This window comes from Papilio xuthus, unplaced genomic scaffold (genome assembly GCF_000836235.2).
Source record: "Papilio xuthus unplaced genomic scaffold, Pxut_1.1 DF825355.1, whole genome shotgun sequence".
NCBI lineage: Eukaryota > Metazoa > Arthropoda > Insecta > Lepidoptera > Papilionidae > Papilio > Papilio xuthus.
In genome coordinates, this window is record NW_013533294.1 from 124635 (window position 1) to 143790 (window position 19156).

Genomic DNA, 19156 nt, shown 5'->3' on the forward strand with positions numbered 1-19156 from the left:
TAAATAATTAAAAAAAAAACATTAAAAAATTAACACATTATTTTGGTACACCCTCTATACAATAAAACTTCGTAGAAACTAAAATCTTATATAAAAATATTCAACATTAAGACAAGCTTTTCTTAATAAAAACATATCCCATATAAAAACAAACAACTATACAATGAGAATAAGCAACTTATAAACTCTCGAATACATTTTATGCGAGATCTCTTGTTTTTTTGTATATAAATTCAATATAAAGTTTGTCAACATTATATTCCAAGCTAGAAAAAACTTCACCAACAATATCCAAACCTTTAAAATGTCACAAACACACATTTAAATCACTTGTTATTTGAACTGCGTCCATTTATAGTGAACTCTAATTCGACGGCGTCCATTCAGAGACGAACGCATCCAAAGGAAACCCATATTTTGAAAACAACCGCATCCGTATTAAGGGAACCGAGTCCATTTGAAGTAAATTTCATTCACTTAAAGGTAACCCGCGTCCATTAGAGAACGATCGCGTCCATTTGAAGGCATCCCGCGTCCAATCGGAGTCAATTTCATCAATATAAAGTAGACATCGCGGCGTCCATTTGAAGTGAATCCATTAATTCGAGTGCGTGTTTCAGGAACTGTGTACATTTAGAGAGAGATTGCGCAGGAGTGTTTTTGTGAAGTCGTACGTGGCGAAGGAGACGCCCACAGCAATGGGGCCCTTCACCCAGTTCATACTTAAACCCTTGAAGAACCCGCGCCACCCCTCCACCCTTGGGGAGGAAATAATTATAAAAACTGATTATTCGATAGAAAAACTATCCCACCCTTTTTATTATAAGGAAAGGATGGAGAAGGAGACGCATAGGAAGGGGACATATTCTCTTTCTGTGCGTCTCCTTCTTTATCTACGAAATCACAAATGTGTATGGGAGTTGTCGCTTCGCTATTTCGAATTCAAGTGGCCGATTGTTCGTTTGCAAACTCATATTATAATATATTAAAAACCAGTCGCTTAGTGTAGATTTTATTTATTAAATGAACATTAAGGGACTGTCATCACTTGATTCTGAGAACAACAGTAAGTAAAGGTAAAATCCGTTTGAGTACAGTAAGGTTTGCTGGCGGTGTGCCACTTATAAACATATAAGATTTTAAATTATTTTTACGTCTGTTCAAAGTTCGGTAAATATATGTAACAATAGCGTATTACACACTATACATTATAATTTTTTGTCACAATGTACTTAAAAAAATGTCAAATTAATTTGATGTTTTTTTTTGTGGTAACCGTACCTGTATATATGTGCAAGTGTCTGCCCCATGTTAGGACAGGGGTAGCTGGTGTCAGCATTGCGGCGTGCGGTCTGCATGCGGCGCCGCACGATGTCCAGCGGGTAGGAGGCGGTCTGCGCCAGCGCGCCCGCGCCTCCGCCCAGCAGGATGTTCGTCAGACCCACTGCCGGGCTCCCGAAGTACTCTATAGCATCAATAACAGACTACCTTTCAAAATATTCTATTAAATCCAGAGACTTACTGTACAGTCGACACGTTTATGTCCTACCCATTTCGGTAAACGCGACGCTTCCAGTGCAACTTACGTGCTATGCTTGTGGCAATTTGATGTATGATACTTCATACTAAGTGGGAAGCGAATTTAATTCTCTGACTGTAACTGTAATTTTTAATAGTTTGTTGTTTTATTTAAATAAATAATAAACATACCAGTGTACCATCTCTTCAGCAGGTCGTAGGTGAAGAAGGATACTCCCGCGTATGGTATCACACCAAGTATGGTCGCCGGGTAGCCTCTACACAATGAATACACTAATAAATTCATATTCACATCTTTATATAATGAATGGTCGCGGCTCGAGTCTATCATGTCATGTCGGAGAAGAAATCTGAGGTTTGCCATTTACTCGTCTTTTTCAAACAGCCTGTATAATACCAAGGTGTATAACAACCACGGGCACGAGTAGTTATTTCATTGACAGCACTTTAGTTTTAAATATAAGAAACGGCAAAGTTTAAATTTGTTGCGGTTTATGTATTTTTTTTAAAAAACACCAACACCGCGAAAGACCTTCACTGTACATATTAAACAAAATAAATAAAATTAAAAACACTCACCTGTACAATGTCCTTATGCCCTCTTCCCTCGCGACTTTAATAAAAACTACCCTGAGGGAGCTATATTCGCTCTTAGGTGAGACAGCCATACGCGCTCGAGCCAGGTCCAGTGGGTATGTCGCACTCTGAGACGTCACCCCCGCCAGAGAACCCACGATCAGGAACCGGATAGGATGCTCCCTAAGTGAGGTACAGTATTACCACTCAGAAACGCTTAGAGGCCCCTTAGTGTAATTTAAATGTAAGTACGCATATAAAACTATGTCGTGTATAAAAAAATAAGAGGTCCTAAGGTAATAAGTAACTACTAACTAGGTATTAGGTACCGCCTATATTTTTTATTAAATCAGATATGGGGTCCCTAAGTGATAAGTAGGGGGTACATATTGATACAGGGGGCGTCTATTAACGAACTTAATTTCTTCATATACTAACTTGGCAGCCTGCGGGGAATCAACCCCGAAAACTTTCTTCCATTGCTCGTGCGCGGCGAATTGTATGGCCGCGTATGGCACTATCCTTGCCATGGTGGCACTGTTGCCACGCCACAGTGCCATGATACCTTCCGTTCTCGCACTCGTCACAAGGAACTGCACCGCCGCTCGGGTGGAGTAAGGGATGTCACTGACAAATTATGAAGTCTTATAGACTAACTATTACATACCAAGTTTAATTATATATATTTGATCATCCTCTAAACCAGTCTTTCCCAAAGTGTGCGATAACGCCCCCTTGTGTGTGCTGCAGGTATCAAGTTGCGGGTTATAGTAAAAGTTTCCTTTACAATTCTCCGTTAATATACATATATACGTCACAATAATTAATTAATTTAGTTTGAAGTTATAGTGGTTTTTAAATATGTGAAAATATGGGGGCGATAAAAAAATATTTATTGTCATAGTGGGCAGTAGACAAAATAAGTTTGGGAACCACTGGTCTAAACAATACGTATTGTTTTCCAATCTCTATTGCGATATTTAGGTGGATTAAATTTAATGCAAATTATTTAAATATGTTACTTTAAAATACTTTAAATAAGTGGTTATTACTTATCGGTAGCTCAGGGGTTTCAATACTTGACTTGTAAACTGCAGGTCGTGGGTTCGAATCCCGCCATGTACCAATGTGTTTTTTCATTTCCGATTTACATATGTACATTTATCCGACGTTCTTACTGTGAAGGAAAACATCGTGATGCTGCACATATCTGTGAAGAAATTCAAAGATATGTGTGAAGTCAACCCGCATTCGGCCAGCGCGGTTGACTATGGCCAAATCTGAGCTGATGATGAATGAAATAGAAAATACTTTCTTTCTTCCGATATGTCTTGTAAATGATTTAAATTCCCCTATTTATTGTTATAAGTTGAAAATATTCACTGACCTGGTCTGAAACCTGATCTTGGCGCGGTCCAGTGGTGCGATGACTGTCTTGGCGACCGCACCCGCCGTCGCCCCCGCTGCCAGTGACGTCACCAGCAGCAACCCCCCATTGATTTGTCGGGGGGTCTCTGTTATAATTTTGTTTTTAGATTTTTCCAAGAGATAAGAGATTAGTTTTATTATATATAATGCTTATTATTAGAGATCTTTTGATAATATCCTACAAATATTTTTATGTTTTAACTAGCGACCACAGGCCTGAACATTTCATATAAATTCCAGCTTGATATCTTCACGCGTTTTTGAGAAAAAGGGTCTTGACAGACGGACGGACGGACAACAAAGTGATGCTATAAGGGTTCCGTATTTTTCCTATGAGAGAAAGACATTTAATAATCTTTATTACACTAATAGAAATTGATTAAGAAAAAGTTAATTGACTAAGTACCCATCCTCTTTGTATAAAAAGTTTTTCCTTTGACGCAAAGAAAACTTTACAATGTTGGTTCCGCAAAAAAGTTCATCACAAAAGAAGTTGTTTGATGTTATATTGTATCGTATTTCTACTCAAAATAATTGACATAAATGAAATTTATTTTGCTGTTTCTATATCATCGTTGAACCTGTACACTTTGACACCCATTTTAAAAAAATGGCCGGCTATAACCGAAACGTGAAAGCAAAACGTAAAATAAAGTTGAGAGTTCATAAAATCGCTAAAATATTTAATAGCTGGGTTATTATCGAAATCATTTTAAAAAGAGTCATATAAAAACAAAATGCTATTCATATACTGACGCCTGGTGTGCGAGCTCCTGTCCTCTTGCAGGAAGCCGCGATCCCCCACAGCAATAGCTCCGCCGCCCATCTTGGACAGCTGGTGATTACCAACCTCTTACATTAACATCTGTAAAGATAAGGATATCATAAAAAAATATATTAACATTAATATATCAAACGAGTTAGTACCTAAACAGTTTTCAGATCCACGTAAAAATTTAAACACTTTTTTTTTTATTTAACATGTAAAATTATTAACATTTTCATGAAGATAATTATTTTTAATTCTCATCATTGTATTATAAATCGGTGTTAAAACAAATAAAACATAAGTTAAAAATGTTATGTAAGCTATGGCTTAAGTTGGCACGTCGGATGTAAGAGTACACATGTTTTCGACGTGCCAACTAAAATGCATTGCACTATGTCAGGATTTTCCCAAGTATACAATGAAATTGTTGGCATTTTTTAATAATTTGTCACACTGACATTGACTAAAATTATCATCTTTTATCTTTAACAATAAATATTTTCATAAGAATTATTTTTATTGTCTTTTTGTATGTCTATTTAACATATTTATATTGTTTTCAGGAAAAAAAAATTAAAATCCGTGACGGGGTATGACATTCAGAGGATGAATAAGAATCGTATGACTCCTCACTCATCAAAATCGATCCAGTGGTTTATAGTTCAGAATTTCAAAATATAAATACGAATGTTTGGCGAAACGGATCTCGATGAAATTTGGTACAGATTCAAAAGACTGTCTGGAAGAACAAAGAATACTAAACAATATTTTGTTTTTAATTCCGCGCGAAGACACGGGCAAAAGAAAATGAAACACGTGCGAACATTCCCCCACCTGAGTGAGTGTAGTAATAAGCGAAAATCTACATTTAGATAAGAAAGACATTGATAACTACTGTTGATTGATAACAATACAATTATACTTTACTGTTGTTACCCTTATCACTAGATAGACAATCATCAGATGATGTAAATTTTAAGTGCAGAATTAACATTCTGACAAACATGTGGCATAATGGTCAGAACCTTTGCCTTTTTACTGAGGAAAAAATAAAGATGTCAAACAGTAGGGAATCGCGCGGGAACAATGAAATGTCGCAAATAGTGATTGAGAGGATGATTGTTGTAAATATGTATATAGATTTTTATATTGATTTGTAATAACGAAATAAAGGCATTTTGGTTGCCATACCACAACCAAACAGAAGAAAAGCGTCAAGTGGAACTAATTCCTTGTCTCGTCTGATGACTGTATATACCACATGCCTAATTTTAGTTTTCTATCCCTTCCCACTTCTTTTTTATAATGAATTAATCGAAGAAGTGGACTTGACGGAGGAGAAGGGAAAAGCACGTGAAGAGCAAAAATTAATTTTTTTTTCAAACATTCAAAATTTAATAACCTTTGGGACTTACTTTTTATGTTTATTTCAAGATTTTACAGCGATTTGTTGACACACAATGATATTATTGTTTTATTTTAACTCAGCACAAGTCAGTAGTACTCAGCGTTAAACTTGTTAATTTTGCCATGATTTACCTAATCATTTTTAATTAATTAAAATATTATAACTTCAAAACAGCTCAACGGATCTCAATGAAATTTGGCATTGATGTAGAACTAAATCTGGAAGAATATGCAGGCTACTAATTATTTTTTTAATTCTCCATGGATAGAGTCGCAGGCAATGGCTAGTCTATACATATAAAATCTTATTTTGTACACATGATGTTCTCGCATTAAGGTTTTTCTTTATATACAATTTTACTTCAGTTCAATTTAGGAGCTTGTAACAAAGTATGACCTAAATTTTTTATCAATTTGTCTTAATGATGCTGCATAAATTTTATGCCAATGACCTTTTATATGTAAATTATAATTAGATAAAAATCTTTGAAATGGTAATTTTGTTCTAATTAATATTTAACAATGAAAAACCAACAGCAATTTTTATGTTATAAACATTTTTTTTAAGTAAAAAAATTTACCATAATATTGTTTGTTTTATAACATTGAGTTTTTTACAATGGTAATCTTATAATTTATTTACAACTTAATAATTTTTTTTCTAACAACTAAACAGTTTTAATTATAAAAATCTCAAGGTAATCTTATAAGATAAAAGTTTATTGGTATTATTTCAGATTTAAAGCCTGCCAGTACTTTTTACAAGTTTATAAAAACAGTATTATAATTTACTCCCACGATAAATAAAAATAATTTCGATTCATTCATTTGGATATTTACAAAAGCTCTAAAAATTCTTATCTCAAACGTTTTGTTTTTAAATCTACGCAATAGATAGTCCAAAGTCTAGGTCGCAACCTTGAATAGGTTCTAAGACTATACTATAATAATCAACTAAATCTATATTTAGACAGCCCTATGAGAACAAACAAAAATCATTTTTACGACTTACTTGGATTCCTGAGTGATATTCAATACTTGGACAACTTTGAACGCTTAGAAAATTAAATTTCTAACTAAAAAGTCGCACTTTAATAATCTTGAATAACACAAACACTATTATTGTTTCCTCAGACGAAATAATTCAAAAATATTGTTTACGTATTTTAATTAAGCAATAAATGAAAATAATACCTATCCTTATCGCGAGAGCTTGACAAACTGATTGCAGTACAGATTAAATAGTAAATTTATGTAACTTTTTGACAGTTGTTGTCAGATGTTGCAAGATTGCCAGTAAGATTTTTTCATGTTCTACCAAAATACACAAAAAAAATAACATTTCAGTAAAAATTGTCATTAAAGACTGACCTATATGATATTTATGAGGAAAAAACCTGACCAGGAGTAAACAAAGCCATTATTTTATTTGTTTAATGTACATAAATAAAACTTGTGTTCTGGTCTTATTATTTTTTTGACATTGATTTATTCAATGTCTTGGGACGTTGATATGTGGAAGAGGAACAAAATAAATAAATTAGGTTAGATAAAAAAGATTATTTATTAAAAATAGCAAAGTTATCTCAATTTATTTTTATGCAAATAAAATAAATATAATATTCCGTAGCCAACAAAACTTATGTGTATAGCCATGTAGGTGTATACCTCCAGAACGGTTTAAGGGATCTCATTAAAATTTTATAATGTTATAGAACATAGTTTCAACATATGGACTACTAATTATTATTTTTTAATTCCGCACGGACGTAGTCTAGTGAGCTATACACAAAACCATTTTTATGCTTAGTTTTGAGTATGTTAAAAATTAAACAAAATAAAATGGCTTATATTAAAAGAGTATAAACAAAAAAGGCACATATTTCCTTTAAGAATGACGAATGTTGCCATTCAAAAAAACTACCAATTGAGTAGTTTTTTTACAAGAATTTGTAAGCGTATTATAAAATGGAATATAATATAATAATTTATCAATCGCTGAAATCTAAATCCGAGTCACTGTCTTGTTTCTCTCTTATAGTCTTCTTAGCGTGAACTGTGAGAGCTCGCTGACGTCGCGCCTCCGCCGGCGGGACCAACAGGTCGCCAGAGTACTCGATTACTTCTGCCCTGTTAACATTGCAAATGCGAATTGTTGGATGTATGGATGAAGAGAATCGCTACATTAACCTCGCTGAAATTTGGTATAGATATAGAAAATAATCTGGAATAACACATAGAGTACTTAATATGTTTATTTTTAAGTTGGTGCGGTCTGAGTCATCATATGTTTGAAGCAATGATTTTATAGATATAGGTGTATGTAATACCTGGCTATCCTCCACTCTAGTACTTCAGTAGTGAAATCATCACAATTGCCGAGGTCGGTGAAGCCAACAATGAAGTCTTTAGTCTTCTTGTCCTTTACCAGACCTATGGTGGGCAGCACACGGATCTTGAGGCGACCTGCAAACAAATCAATAACATATGATGTACTATAACTTTGAATTTCTTCTCAGATATGTGCAGGTTGCATTACGATGTTTTCCTTCACCGTAAGAATGTCAGATAAATGTACATATGTAAATCGGAAATCGAAAAACACATTGGTACATGGCGGGATTCGAACCCAGAACCTGCAGATTGCAAGTCAAATGCTTGACTCCTGAGCCAAAGACGCTCTAATCTATCTTTTTAATTCCGGATGAAACAAAGTTCTTTTTCACACAAAAAAAAACATACCAGCATGGGACATATTGTATTCCCACTAACCTGTAAGGAACGGTGCTCGCTCCACATCCAGCTTGATGAACCTCGTCTCGACATGTTTCTTAGCAAGGGTCTGCAGATGCATATCTACAATGCGACAACGCGGCGTGTCCGAGCGGTAGAAGTGGCAAACAACATTCTCACTCTTGTTGCAAACACCAAAGAACTCCTTTTCACCATCTATCTCAGTGTATTCTCCGTGACCCTGCAAGAAGGTATTTTATTTTTGTAATTGAATGTGACAAAATAACAAACTGATATTTGCAGTGAGTTAAAACATTGTTGATGCATTTGGTGTAAACGGAATTCAATTTGAGTTTATAAAAACAAAGAATGCCTTATATCTTACTAATGTAATAAATGGGAATGTTTGGATGGAGGATATTAGTTATTATATGTAATAATATCCTAAAACTCTCAACAAAGGTTGGACGGATCATGATGACATTTGGCACAGATGTAAAATATAATCTCTAAGAATGTATAGCTTAATTACTAAAGATTTTTTTTAATTCCATGAGGAAACATAATTTTCGCAATAAACACAAATTAACATTAATTACTCCGCGTACTAACTATGGAAATAAAACTGTATTGTTTGAAGGCGTTCAAATGTTTAATAAACTGCCAGACGAGATAAAGAACTGTGAAAGTGTTAAAGTTTTTAAAAACAAACTTAAATCATATATCATCGCTGTAATGTCATAATCTATTCTCAATATTATATCTAGATATAATTTCTGTTCAATTTAACTTCTTATAGTTGTACGTACTAAGGTCTGTTTTTGATTTATACTAATTTTATATATGGTTACTATATTTTGTATTAGCCCGTAAGCCCTTATATTATATTTTACATTTATACTCATTGTAAGCGAAACTTTGTGTTTTTTATGAGTAAATAAAGATCTTTAAACCGAAGTAATCACTTATATACTAAATGAATTCAAGATGACTCTTCTATTTACTTTCAATTTATTAGTAGCTTGTAATTAGCTTACATTAGCAAGCCACTCCTGCTTCAGCTTGGCTCTCTTCTTCATCTCCTCAATGCGCTGTCTCCGGATTGCCTCTAAGTCATTGCTGTCCATTGCATCCAGTCTGTACATACATAAAGAGTACAACTGATATACAGAGTGATTAAATGTATACTTATATAAATGTTCCACTTTTAATGTGTGTCTTATAAAGAAAAGATGGGAACATGAAGTGTATTTGATGGATGGGATGCATAAGAAGGGTAAATATTATCTTTTTGTGCATCCCTTCCTACGTCAAAAAAGGAAGGCTATGTATCTGCATTTATGGATGCATAGACATCAGTGGTCACTCCGTTATTTCGGCAAATCCAAGTTGCCACTAGCTCATTTGCTACCTTATAATATAAAAGTATGGCTCATCATATATATTCATAATCTTACTTCTCCAACTCATTGTCCAGCTGTTTCTCCACCGTCTGGGCCACATGCTGCAGAACTTGCTCCATTGCTAAGTACTGAAACCAAAAACTTGTTAATACTTCACTATTTGAGTCATAGTGCCATCATAAGTATAATCACACGTAATAGTATATCTATCTATAATAGTAGGCAATCTATGTATTTAAGAACATGTTGTTAATCTTATATATTAATATGAGTAACAGTTATAGAGATATCTGCGGTTACATTGGCTTTATATGAACGACGCCCACTGCCCATCCCTATTAAAGTAGTTCGTTTCTCAAACTTTGAGACGCATAAGTTTTCTCACCTAAGAGAGATGTTTAATTGATTCTGCAGACTAATCTGTTCTTAATCTCAGTATTTTATGGAGTATTATCTAAGTACTACTGCTATAGGTACTAGTTTTATTTTTAAACTTTTGATAAAATACACCGCAAGGCAATGACCTCATATATGCGCCGCACACATGTTCCGCAAAACACTAATAACTCTTTAATTTACCTTTCTACTGCAGTAGGAAATCTTTTGATTATATCACAAGATGTGAAATTTTGAATTAATTTAAGAAAACGAATTTCAATTAATCAAAAACCTTAAGGAAAATAATTTTTGTTTACAAAACTTTGTAAACTTCACGAACTACTTGTCAAACCTTTTTTTTCTATAATTTACCAAAGAGTATGCAATACCATTTCATTTTTTTTTGACTTTTGAACAAAAATTCAAAGGCTAAATTAACGTATCAAAATGTGCTTACCTTTTTGCTAATTCTTAATTAAAAACATAATTTCTATTTCGTGAAATTGCATATAAAATAACATCGGAAACAATTTTGTTAAATATATTGTTATCTCATTTTTCTTAAAGAGTATGAGAGGGATGTCAATATGTTGTGACAGTAGAATCTTTGGCGGATACCGGATTTACTGTTTTTGAGTGAAATGGGAACAATAAAGATAAATCGACACAAAAATAACCCATTGCGGGGAAAGTAATGAATGGAATGACATCTCATAATAACACGCAAATACGTTTTTAAAAATTTTATTTTAATTGCGATTTCGAAATATAGACCTATTATTTAAATAAAAAATTTGTATCGATTTAAAATCTAATAATACAATCAACTATTTTATATACTTTTTGATAAAAATCCTAAGTGTCAGTGGTGCAGTGGTTAACCACTGGACTTGTTATCTGAAGGTTCGGGTTCGATCTCTGTTGTGTAATTACATTTTCATATGTACTCTTGCTAAGATAGTACTGCATATATCTGCAAAGTTTAATCAAATAAAACAATACATTTAAGTCGCAACTTTACTTATTGAAAAAAAAATGAGGTATGGATGTTTAAGACAATTCAAATCACTAACTTATATATAAACATAGAGTTATGTAAATAATTGTAGTCAGTCAGCAGACCAGGGTTACCTAGTACATCAATAAAACATATACATCACTAGCAAATACACAATAAAACAAAACATTACAAATATTATAGATAAATATTAAATAATTTCTATAAAATAAATGCATTGCAATTATTCAAATTGACGTTTCTTTTTTATTTTATTCCCAGACACCCGGCCATGAACAAGATTAATTTTCATTATTAAATAAATATACATACAACCTCTTTGAATGTTGACAATCATATTATTTATGTGTGATTATATTTGCATTTATTATTTATTAGTTATTTATCAACATTTCTGGTATATTATAAAGAGAATCCGGAAGTTGTCTTCATGTGTGGTAGAACAAATTAAGATATGTTATCCTGATCGCAAATATGTACTAGAAACTTATAATTTTGTGATGTTTTTAATTTTAAGAAAGTACGAAGTTAATATTTCAAATGTTATGTCTAAATTGCTTTTGGTACTTAGTATATTATGAATCTTTTACTATAATTTATAAATCCGGTTATTTTATTCATTTATACTTTTTTAAATTGTGTTTTCTACTAACTGTAAACTGTATATTTATTGAACTAAGCTATTTACTTTACACCTTATTTACATTAACTGTATTCATGGCACATATATAAATATCAATTTGTCATCATGTCATAAAATTATCACTGGTTAAAATATCAAATTTCTTTTAAGAGTCAAATGAAATCACATCAACATTACACATATTTCTCATAAACGCAACTAGCAACACTAACAACATTATAACCATAGACAAAACTATACTTTCACATTCACTTTCATCACATAATTTGTCAATAGTACACAATGTCAGCACTAGAAGTGAGCCTTGTATCACGTGGTGGTGGTGATGGCCTTGTACAGTCGGAGGCGCCACTCCGAGAGCGCGGCCAGCACTGTGTCCCCGTTGAGCTGCAGCGCGCACACGTCCAGCGCGGGCTCCGCGGCCGGCAGCGACACCGAGCGAGCGCCCTCCAGCCCGTGCAGCCGCAGCGCCGCCTCGCCCTCCGAGTGCGCCGCCGCCCACAGCGCGCCCGGCGCCCGCACCCACGCCGCGCGCGACATCAGCGTCGCCCGCCCCGACCCCGGGAAACTCTGCTCCGGCTCCAGCACAACCTCGCCGCCCGGCGCGCTCGCCCGCACCCGGCACAGCGCCAGCCGCCCCCGCTCCCCGCCGCCCGCCCGACACGACACCAGCGCGCGGTGCGACTCCTCGTCGTAGCTCAGCGACATGAACGGTCCCTCGAGCGGCAGCGCGCGCGGCTCCCACTGACGCATGTTGGCCACCCACAGCCAGCACGAGTTGAGCTGGCACGAGAGCAGGCCGTACTCTGTGGAGCGCAGCGAGACGACGGGCGACATGTCCCCGGGCGCCGTCAGTCGCTGGATGTAGTGGGAGGGGTTGCGCACGTCGTACTGCTGCACGACACCGCCGACGCCGCCCACGTAGAACTCGTTGGTGCGCAGGTGGTCCCAGGAGCAGGACCAGAGCGGCAGGCCGCAGTGCACGGCGAGGCCGGGCACGCCGCGCTCCACGACGCGCGCCGCGCCGTCCAGACCCGCGCTGAGCAGCAGGTCGCGCGGCTGCGAGTACGTGAGGTCGCGGATGGGCTTGGGGTGGAGGTGCAGGAACTGGCCCGCCTTGTTGTCCACGCAACTCACCTTGCGGATGCCGTACCCGGGAAACAGGTAGTTGACGCTCTTCTGCGACACGTACAGCTCGTAGGTGCGGCAGTTGTACGTCATCACGCGACATCCGCCCTCCTTCGATATTTCCAGGTTCTTCTCGAGGGCGAAGCGCCACGTCCTCCTCACGGGCTGCTCCTTGGCCACCTGGGGCTTCATCAGCGAGCTCCGCAGCACTTCCAGCTGCATGATACACGCGCGATGCGCTATTTTGCAGTTCTGCAGCTCAAGCTCGACTCTGCTCTTCTCTGTCTGCAGCGAGTCGACCTGCTTCTGCAGGGCGGTGATCTGCGAGGAGTCGGCGGCGACGAGACGCTTAGCATAGATGAAGCGGATGTCTTTGAGCGCGGCTTTGCTCTTGCATGTGGGGCAGGTGCGTTCGCGCGAGGGTTGCGCCTTCAGCCAGCGCTCGACGCACTGCGCCCCGAACAGGTGGCCGCACTTGAGCGCGACCAGCCTGTGCTCGCCCGAGTTGCCCCACGTGTCGAGACATATGGGGCACGTCTCGCCGTCCGTGTCGTCGTTTATCTTGGGCGAGGAGAGCTTGCGCACCTTGGCGGGCGGTTCCTCCGAGTCATCTTGCTTGGAGTCGGGCAGAGACATCAAACTGTTGGACTCCTCATTGGTCAAGTTGGGGGTGACGTGGTCGGAGCGCGAGCTCTGCGGCCGCACCGAGTCCGAGTTGCCATAGAGTGTGGAGAGGTCGTATTGAGATAAGGTGCCGGGGGGGTCGGACCGCGTGGCCTCGGTGTCGTAGTTGGTGGTGACCAGTAAGTCTTCACTGGCGGGGCCGAGAGCGAGGGCATCGGGCGGCGCACTGGGCGGCGCACCGGGCGGCGCCCCAGGTGGGGTGCCCGGGCTACCGGCGAGGCGACGGGCGCGCCGGTGCCTGCGGGATGCGCGTGGCGGGGACTCGGCCTCGAATAAGTTAGGACTACTCGGCTCCGCTTCGGCGGGAGAGAGTGATGGCGTGGACGACGAATCGCCCATCTCACTTTGAATCTACAATAGTAATAACATTATTTAGATTGTGAAGTGTACCTTCCAACTTGGGTTACATACCAAGTTGGAAGGTACACTTCACAACGTACGTACAATTTCATGGGACAGATGCAAGAAGAAACCAGCAGTTTCTTTTGTTTACAGATCACTTGTTTAAATTATTTCATCAACGCAAAATTAAAAAGGAACATAAAAGAGGGCTTCAATATTCCTGCATTCTGCTACTTTCCAGTGTAAGTCCCATCAAATTCTGTCCATCTATTCTACATTATAACATCATCAGCTCACTAAACGTCCCCACCGAGGGGCTCAGAGCCTACCCTAAGTTAAGGGTGATTAGGCCATAGTCAACCACGCTGGCCAAGTGCAGGTTGACTTCACACATATCTTTGAATTTCTTTTCAGACCGTAAGAACATAGGATAAATGTATATATGTAAATCGGAAATCGAAAAACACATTGGTACATGGCGGGATTCGAACCCAGGACCTGCAGATTGTAAGTCAAGTGCTTGACTCCTGAGCCACTGACGCTTCATTATATTATAATCCTTTAAATTACATTATAACATTAACTTCCTTTTTTTTAATATAGATAAAGAATTTGTAATTTCTTTATAAAGTAGATATTTGCAGGGACATTTTGTAATTTAAAAATCATTACTTCTACTCATTGGAAGCAAAGAAACAAATAGCCATATTCTTTTTTGCCTCTTATAGCTATTATAACATTACTTTATGACTATAGAAAAAGGTGTTCCTAATTATTAGATTACTAAAACAATGCATGCAATAACAAATACATTTAATATATTCAAATGTAACTCTGCTGGTAATGAAGGAACCTGAACTTGTTTCGTGAAAACGGTAAACAAAGATCTAATCCTATCCTACCGCGGTAATAACATTACTTAAAAGGTACATACTAATTACAAATATACTAATATACTAAATACCATAAAATTCAAGTTGTAAGATGCATGGAATTGTGTTGTTTACTTACATTCTAATCAACCATTCTTTGAATTATATCGTGAGTTCAAGATACTAATCCCAAGGCTCTTAGACTGCAGAATTTGTAATTCACTCAAGATTTACGTTTTTTGTCAGATAAATATATAATTTTAATGGATGAAGTGTGAACTGCTGAAAACAAAATCGAAACCACCTTCAAGTGAATGCGCTTTTTAAATTTTTATCAGTCAAACATTAATGTCAAAAGTACAGCCAGCCAACTGCCAGTGTCACTGTCATTGATTGTCATTTAAATTGGCACTGCCAAACTGCCACATGTCAACAATATTTATAATGAAAGGATAAAAGATTTAATTGCTTATGTTTAACATAAACCGTAATTTAATACATGTAAATAAATGTAAACGTAAGATAGATAAAAAAGAAAAGGTAAGATTGTCGGCGGAAATACAACCTCAAGGTTTGACATTTTCTTGAAAGGCTAGGCTTTTTAAAACCATTTTTTCTTGGCCTAGTATATTGGTAATAAGATTAAAAACCCTTTATGAAATTGTTTAAAGTCTCTTATTTAACTCACCCTTTCTGGTTTTTAATAAATTAAATGGGCGTATCGGAATTTTAATATTTATAATATTGGCAATCCTAGTATTTATTTATTATTTCGGGTAGTTGGCAGCATTGTTTGAATCGCGACATACCAAGGAAGTGTAACGGGGTTGAATTGGCCTCTGTTTTTTACTTTTATCACTCGAAGAGCTTTTATCCGTGACTTATTTATGTAAAATTATTATAAAGAAATATTGTTTGATAGTTTAAACATAAAATAAACGGCATAACATACGCCTGGATCAGTGATTTTAGTTTTAAGTGACGTGATTTGCTACTAATGGCGGTGCATGACAGTGCTGTGATGTGTTTGTGTGAAATATCGGAAAATTAAATTGTGTATTTAATTGTGATGCCTGGCATTGTTGGTCAGTATGATAATTCTCATTATTAAGAATTTTATTTATCTGTATAATTATTTTAGCTTAAATATTACATTGCGATTAATGTTATCAAATTATATTTGTGAACTTTTAAAGTATTTCTGATAGTTTTTTCGATGATAATTGACTGTATCTAGGTAGATATTATTGAATAGAGAGGGTGGAGCGTGGCCTGTTGACATTTCAGTTAGCAATAGCCTCGCACCGCGATGTCGCAAGGGATGAATCTAGGTCAGTCGGTGCGAGCCGACGTGCGCACTTCCCTCTGACGTCACAGCCACCCCTAACCGCTTCACACCCCAATCAGATTCCCTTTCAGTACATAGTGTGTCAGTTTATTAGGTCATATATAAATTATGTATCATACATATACTCTGTATCAACTCTATGTATATTACAGTTGAGTAGAGCAATTTTATAAATTTTCGCTTCCTATATATAATTCCATCTTTTTTCCAACTTCTTGTAGTATTATTTCGTGTTTTCTTGTATTTACTCGTAATTTTCACTGACATAAGTGTTCTCAAACTCAGATATCCCAACAAACAAACAAACAAAAAGTCTATTGTTATTTTGAGTCCCTTGATTTGAGTATTGATAAAGACCACATCTATACCTTTTTAATATTTAATATATAGAGAATCAGATAAGTTACATTTAAATTTAAATAAATAGGCTATAGATTAAATATTTACAATACAACAATGAACAACGGGTAATAATTTTATAAATTTATTTACATTGTAATTAGGTTTCAAAAAGTGTGAATTTCCATCACATAAACATGTTTCAAAATATATTTTTACCACTTTTATGTATACATATTAGTGCAGGTTTTTAGCAGTGTGAATGCATTGTTTGTTGTTGTAAGACAAGTTTTATTGATGTCAAAACAACATGTGAACATGTTTTGCAATGACACGGTTTCATTTTGTAAAGTAAACATTTATATAATCAGATAAAACAGCATATCAGGTATTGACCTAGTTTTTTTTATTGACAAAAACCTGTTTATAATCATACTGATATTATAAATGTTTGTTGTCACATAATTAGACAACCACAAATAGTTCGGGATGAAATTTGGAACAGGCTGTAGCTGTTAATAACACTTAGGTTACTAAACAAGGTTTTTTTTTAACTATATGGAGTTTAAGTCTATATATTTCTAGTTATTGCTAGTGACTCTGTTCATTTATAATTAAAAAAATAATAGCCTAAGTGTTCTTCCTGACTTTGCTCTACATCAATGCCTATTTTATCTATACCACAGTTCTGGAGTTATCTTTTTAAATCCATCCATCCAAAAAGTCACATTTATAATATTAGTAAGATTGACAAGCTGTCGCTACTGTATTTATCATTTGTCCGTACTTCACTTCAGTTAAACTAAACCAATGTGTCCACTCTTATCACTCTTGTTGCATGAATTATTTAAATATATATATATATATATATATAGACTCAATATCAATATTAATTCATTTACTAATTGTGTTCTGGTGTTTTGCTTGTTTACGTTGGAATTGGATGTAAAACTTTGAAATATATATTCTCTTACATTCATGGCTGCTAATATTTTTCTACACACATCACAAAAGTCATATTGTGATAGTTGTGAGTGGCAACAAATTCCATTCCATTTTTTTTTTACTTAAGTATCAAATTATTCAAACTTGTGTGAGACATTATACTAAACTGCCGTACTGGTGCCACCACCGGATGAATATACGTGAGTGTTTAACCGTGTTTATATGTCACTTAAGTATCAGTATAAAGGTACTGACATTCAACAATTTGACAAAGTGTTCAAGTCCTACTTGTCTATTATGAATCACAAGCTCTCATCTCAGTCCGTGCGGAATTTAAGATAACTTAATAAGTGGACTATGTGTTCTTCTAGATTATGTTTTATATCTGTTAAGTTGTTCCAAAGTTAATTTCAAGTAACAAGCATCCATCCATCAATGTATAAACATTCTCATTTATAATATTAGTCACATATCCTAGCTTAATTGGAAAGGTTAAATAACATATAAACAAACTCAATATTTTTTATGACTAAAAAATTTATCAGATTAAATTTTTGTCGTAAAAATACCAAAGAAACAGTCCAGGTTATTACTTAATTTCAAAGTTTTTATGTATCTCTGTCTACACCCTACAAGTTTTAACGTCGTTGTGATGTAGGTACCCCACCTCGGGCGCTCATAGCGTCGTCAGAACGCTCGCATGACTCGTTAAGTCGCGACCTAGTTTACTTTGTGAGCGCTATGCATATTTTTTTAATTAATTCTATATGTTATATTTTAATTGCGATAGTTTTGAGTTTAGTTAAACGATACAGCATATTTAATGTTTAAATAACTCAAGCTAGTAACCTACCGGGGTAGGTAGAGTTTGTATTTCGGCTAGAATTTACACTGTTTTAAATTATCTATTGTTGTTATTGTTTGTTTGCATTGAATAGACCCAGAAAGTACTGAATCAATGTAAAAAATTCTTTTACTGTTGTGAAGCTACACTATTTAAAATTCCACAGATGGCGCTATTTTAAATTGTAAAAATATATATGTTGTGTTGCAGGGTGTGCGTGTGTGAGGGTGTCGCGGGCGGCGGGCAGGGGGGCGCTGGTGCGATGAGGGCGGCGATGCGGCGCCGCACATGAGCCGGCTGCTGTGCTGCCTGCGCGCGCGCCGACACGACATGGGCGCCGCGCTCTACCCCGCGCAGCCACAGGTACACTACCCCCACCCCACACCACCCCACACCACCCTACCCACACCAACCCTACTCCGACACATTGATACGAGGGCATGTTGTGGTCGCAGGAGGGCGAGGCGTGCGACGGCGCCGCGGAGCACGTCGCCCCGCCCACCATGGCCGACGTCATACGGTGAGTCACTCCCCCTCACTATCTATCTACCCCAAGTAAAATTACATTTTAAAATTTTGAAAGCACTTACCACAAACTCTGTGTAGGGGTTTGTTAAGTTGACTTTGTATTTGTCAGGGAGCGGAAGAAGAAGGCGGGTGGCGCGGCGCTGGGCACGCTACGGAGGCGCCTGGTGGCAGCGGCCCGCCGCCCGAGGGACTCCCGACCTGACAGAGGTGAACTAGCATAGAGAAAACTTGC

At 36.9% G+C, this 19156-nt stretch overlaps 4 protein-coding genes across 7 annotated transcripts in view; 1 reads left to right on the plus strand and 3 right to left on the minus strand.

Annotated features, from left to right (window-relative positions):
• Positions 1–216: 216 nt before the first annotated feature.
• Positions 217–6935, minus strand: DPCoAC (dephosphocoenzyme A carrier). Of its 2 annotated transcripts, none has more exons than XM_013323516.1 (8): positions 6914–6935; positions 4300–4408; positions 3503–3629; positions 2554–2742; positions 2119–2298; positions 1711–1796; positions 1282–1465; positions 217–758 (listed from the first exon to the last, which is right to left on the minus strand). In XM_013323516.1, the coding sequence occupies exons 2-8, from the start codon at positions 4367–4369 to the stop codon at positions 617–619; spliced, it is 978 nt and encodes a 325-aa protein (XP_013178970.1). In that variant the 5' UTR covers positions 4370–4408; positions 6914–6935; the 3' UTR covers positions 217–616. The 2 variants fall into 2 exon arrangements, with proteins under 2 accessions (XP_013178970.1, XP_013178969.1); XM_013323515.1 differs by lacking the exon at positions 6914–6935 and adding an exon at positions 6732–6907.
• Positions 6936–7282: 347 nt separating this feature from the next.
• LOC106126029 (thioredoxin domain-containing protein 9) lies at positions 7283–10597 on the minus strand. Of its 3 annotated transcripts, none has more exons than XM_013323483.1 (6): positions 10241–10350; positions 9910–9983; positions 9490–9589; positions 8492–8693; positions 8050–8185; positions 7283–7849 (listed from the first exon to the last, which is right to left on the minus strand). In XM_013323483.1, exons 2-6 carry the CDS (start codon positions 9972–9974, stop codon positions 7711–7713), a joined length of 642 nt encoding a protein of 213 aa, XP_013178937.1. In that variant the 5' UTR covers positions 9975–9983; positions 10241–10350; the 3' UTR covers positions 7283–7710.
• A 1006-nt stretch (positions 10598–11603) lies between these two features.
• Positions 11604–15279, minus strand: LOC106126028 (E3 ubiquitin-protein ligase RFWD3). Its single transcript, XM_013323481.1, has 2 exons — positions 15060–15279; positions 11604–14057 (listed from the first exon to the last, which is right to left on the minus strand). The coding sequence occupies exon 2, from the start codon at positions 14043–14045 to the stop codon at positions 12204–12206; it is 1842 nt and encodes a 613-aa protein (XP_013178935.1). The 5' UTR covers positions 14046–14057; positions 15060–15279; the 3' UTR covers positions 11604–12203.
• A 438-nt stretch (positions 15280–15717) lies between these two features.
• LOC106125970 (BTB/POZ domain-containing protein 7) overlaps positions 15718–19156 on the plus strand; it is a 12191-nt gene continuing 8752 nt past the window's right edge. The window contains exons 1-4 of the mRNA XM_013323384.1: positions 15718–16005; positions 18607–18759; positions 18852–18916; positions 19034–19131. Of these exons, the coding sequence (XP_013178838.1) occupies positions 18685–18759; positions 18852–18916; positions 19034–19131 (238 nt within the window). The 5' untranslated portion in view covers positions 15718–16005; positions 18607–18684. The remainder of the gene's footprint in view (positions 16006–18606; positions 18760–18851; positions 18917–19033; positions 19132–19156) is intronic.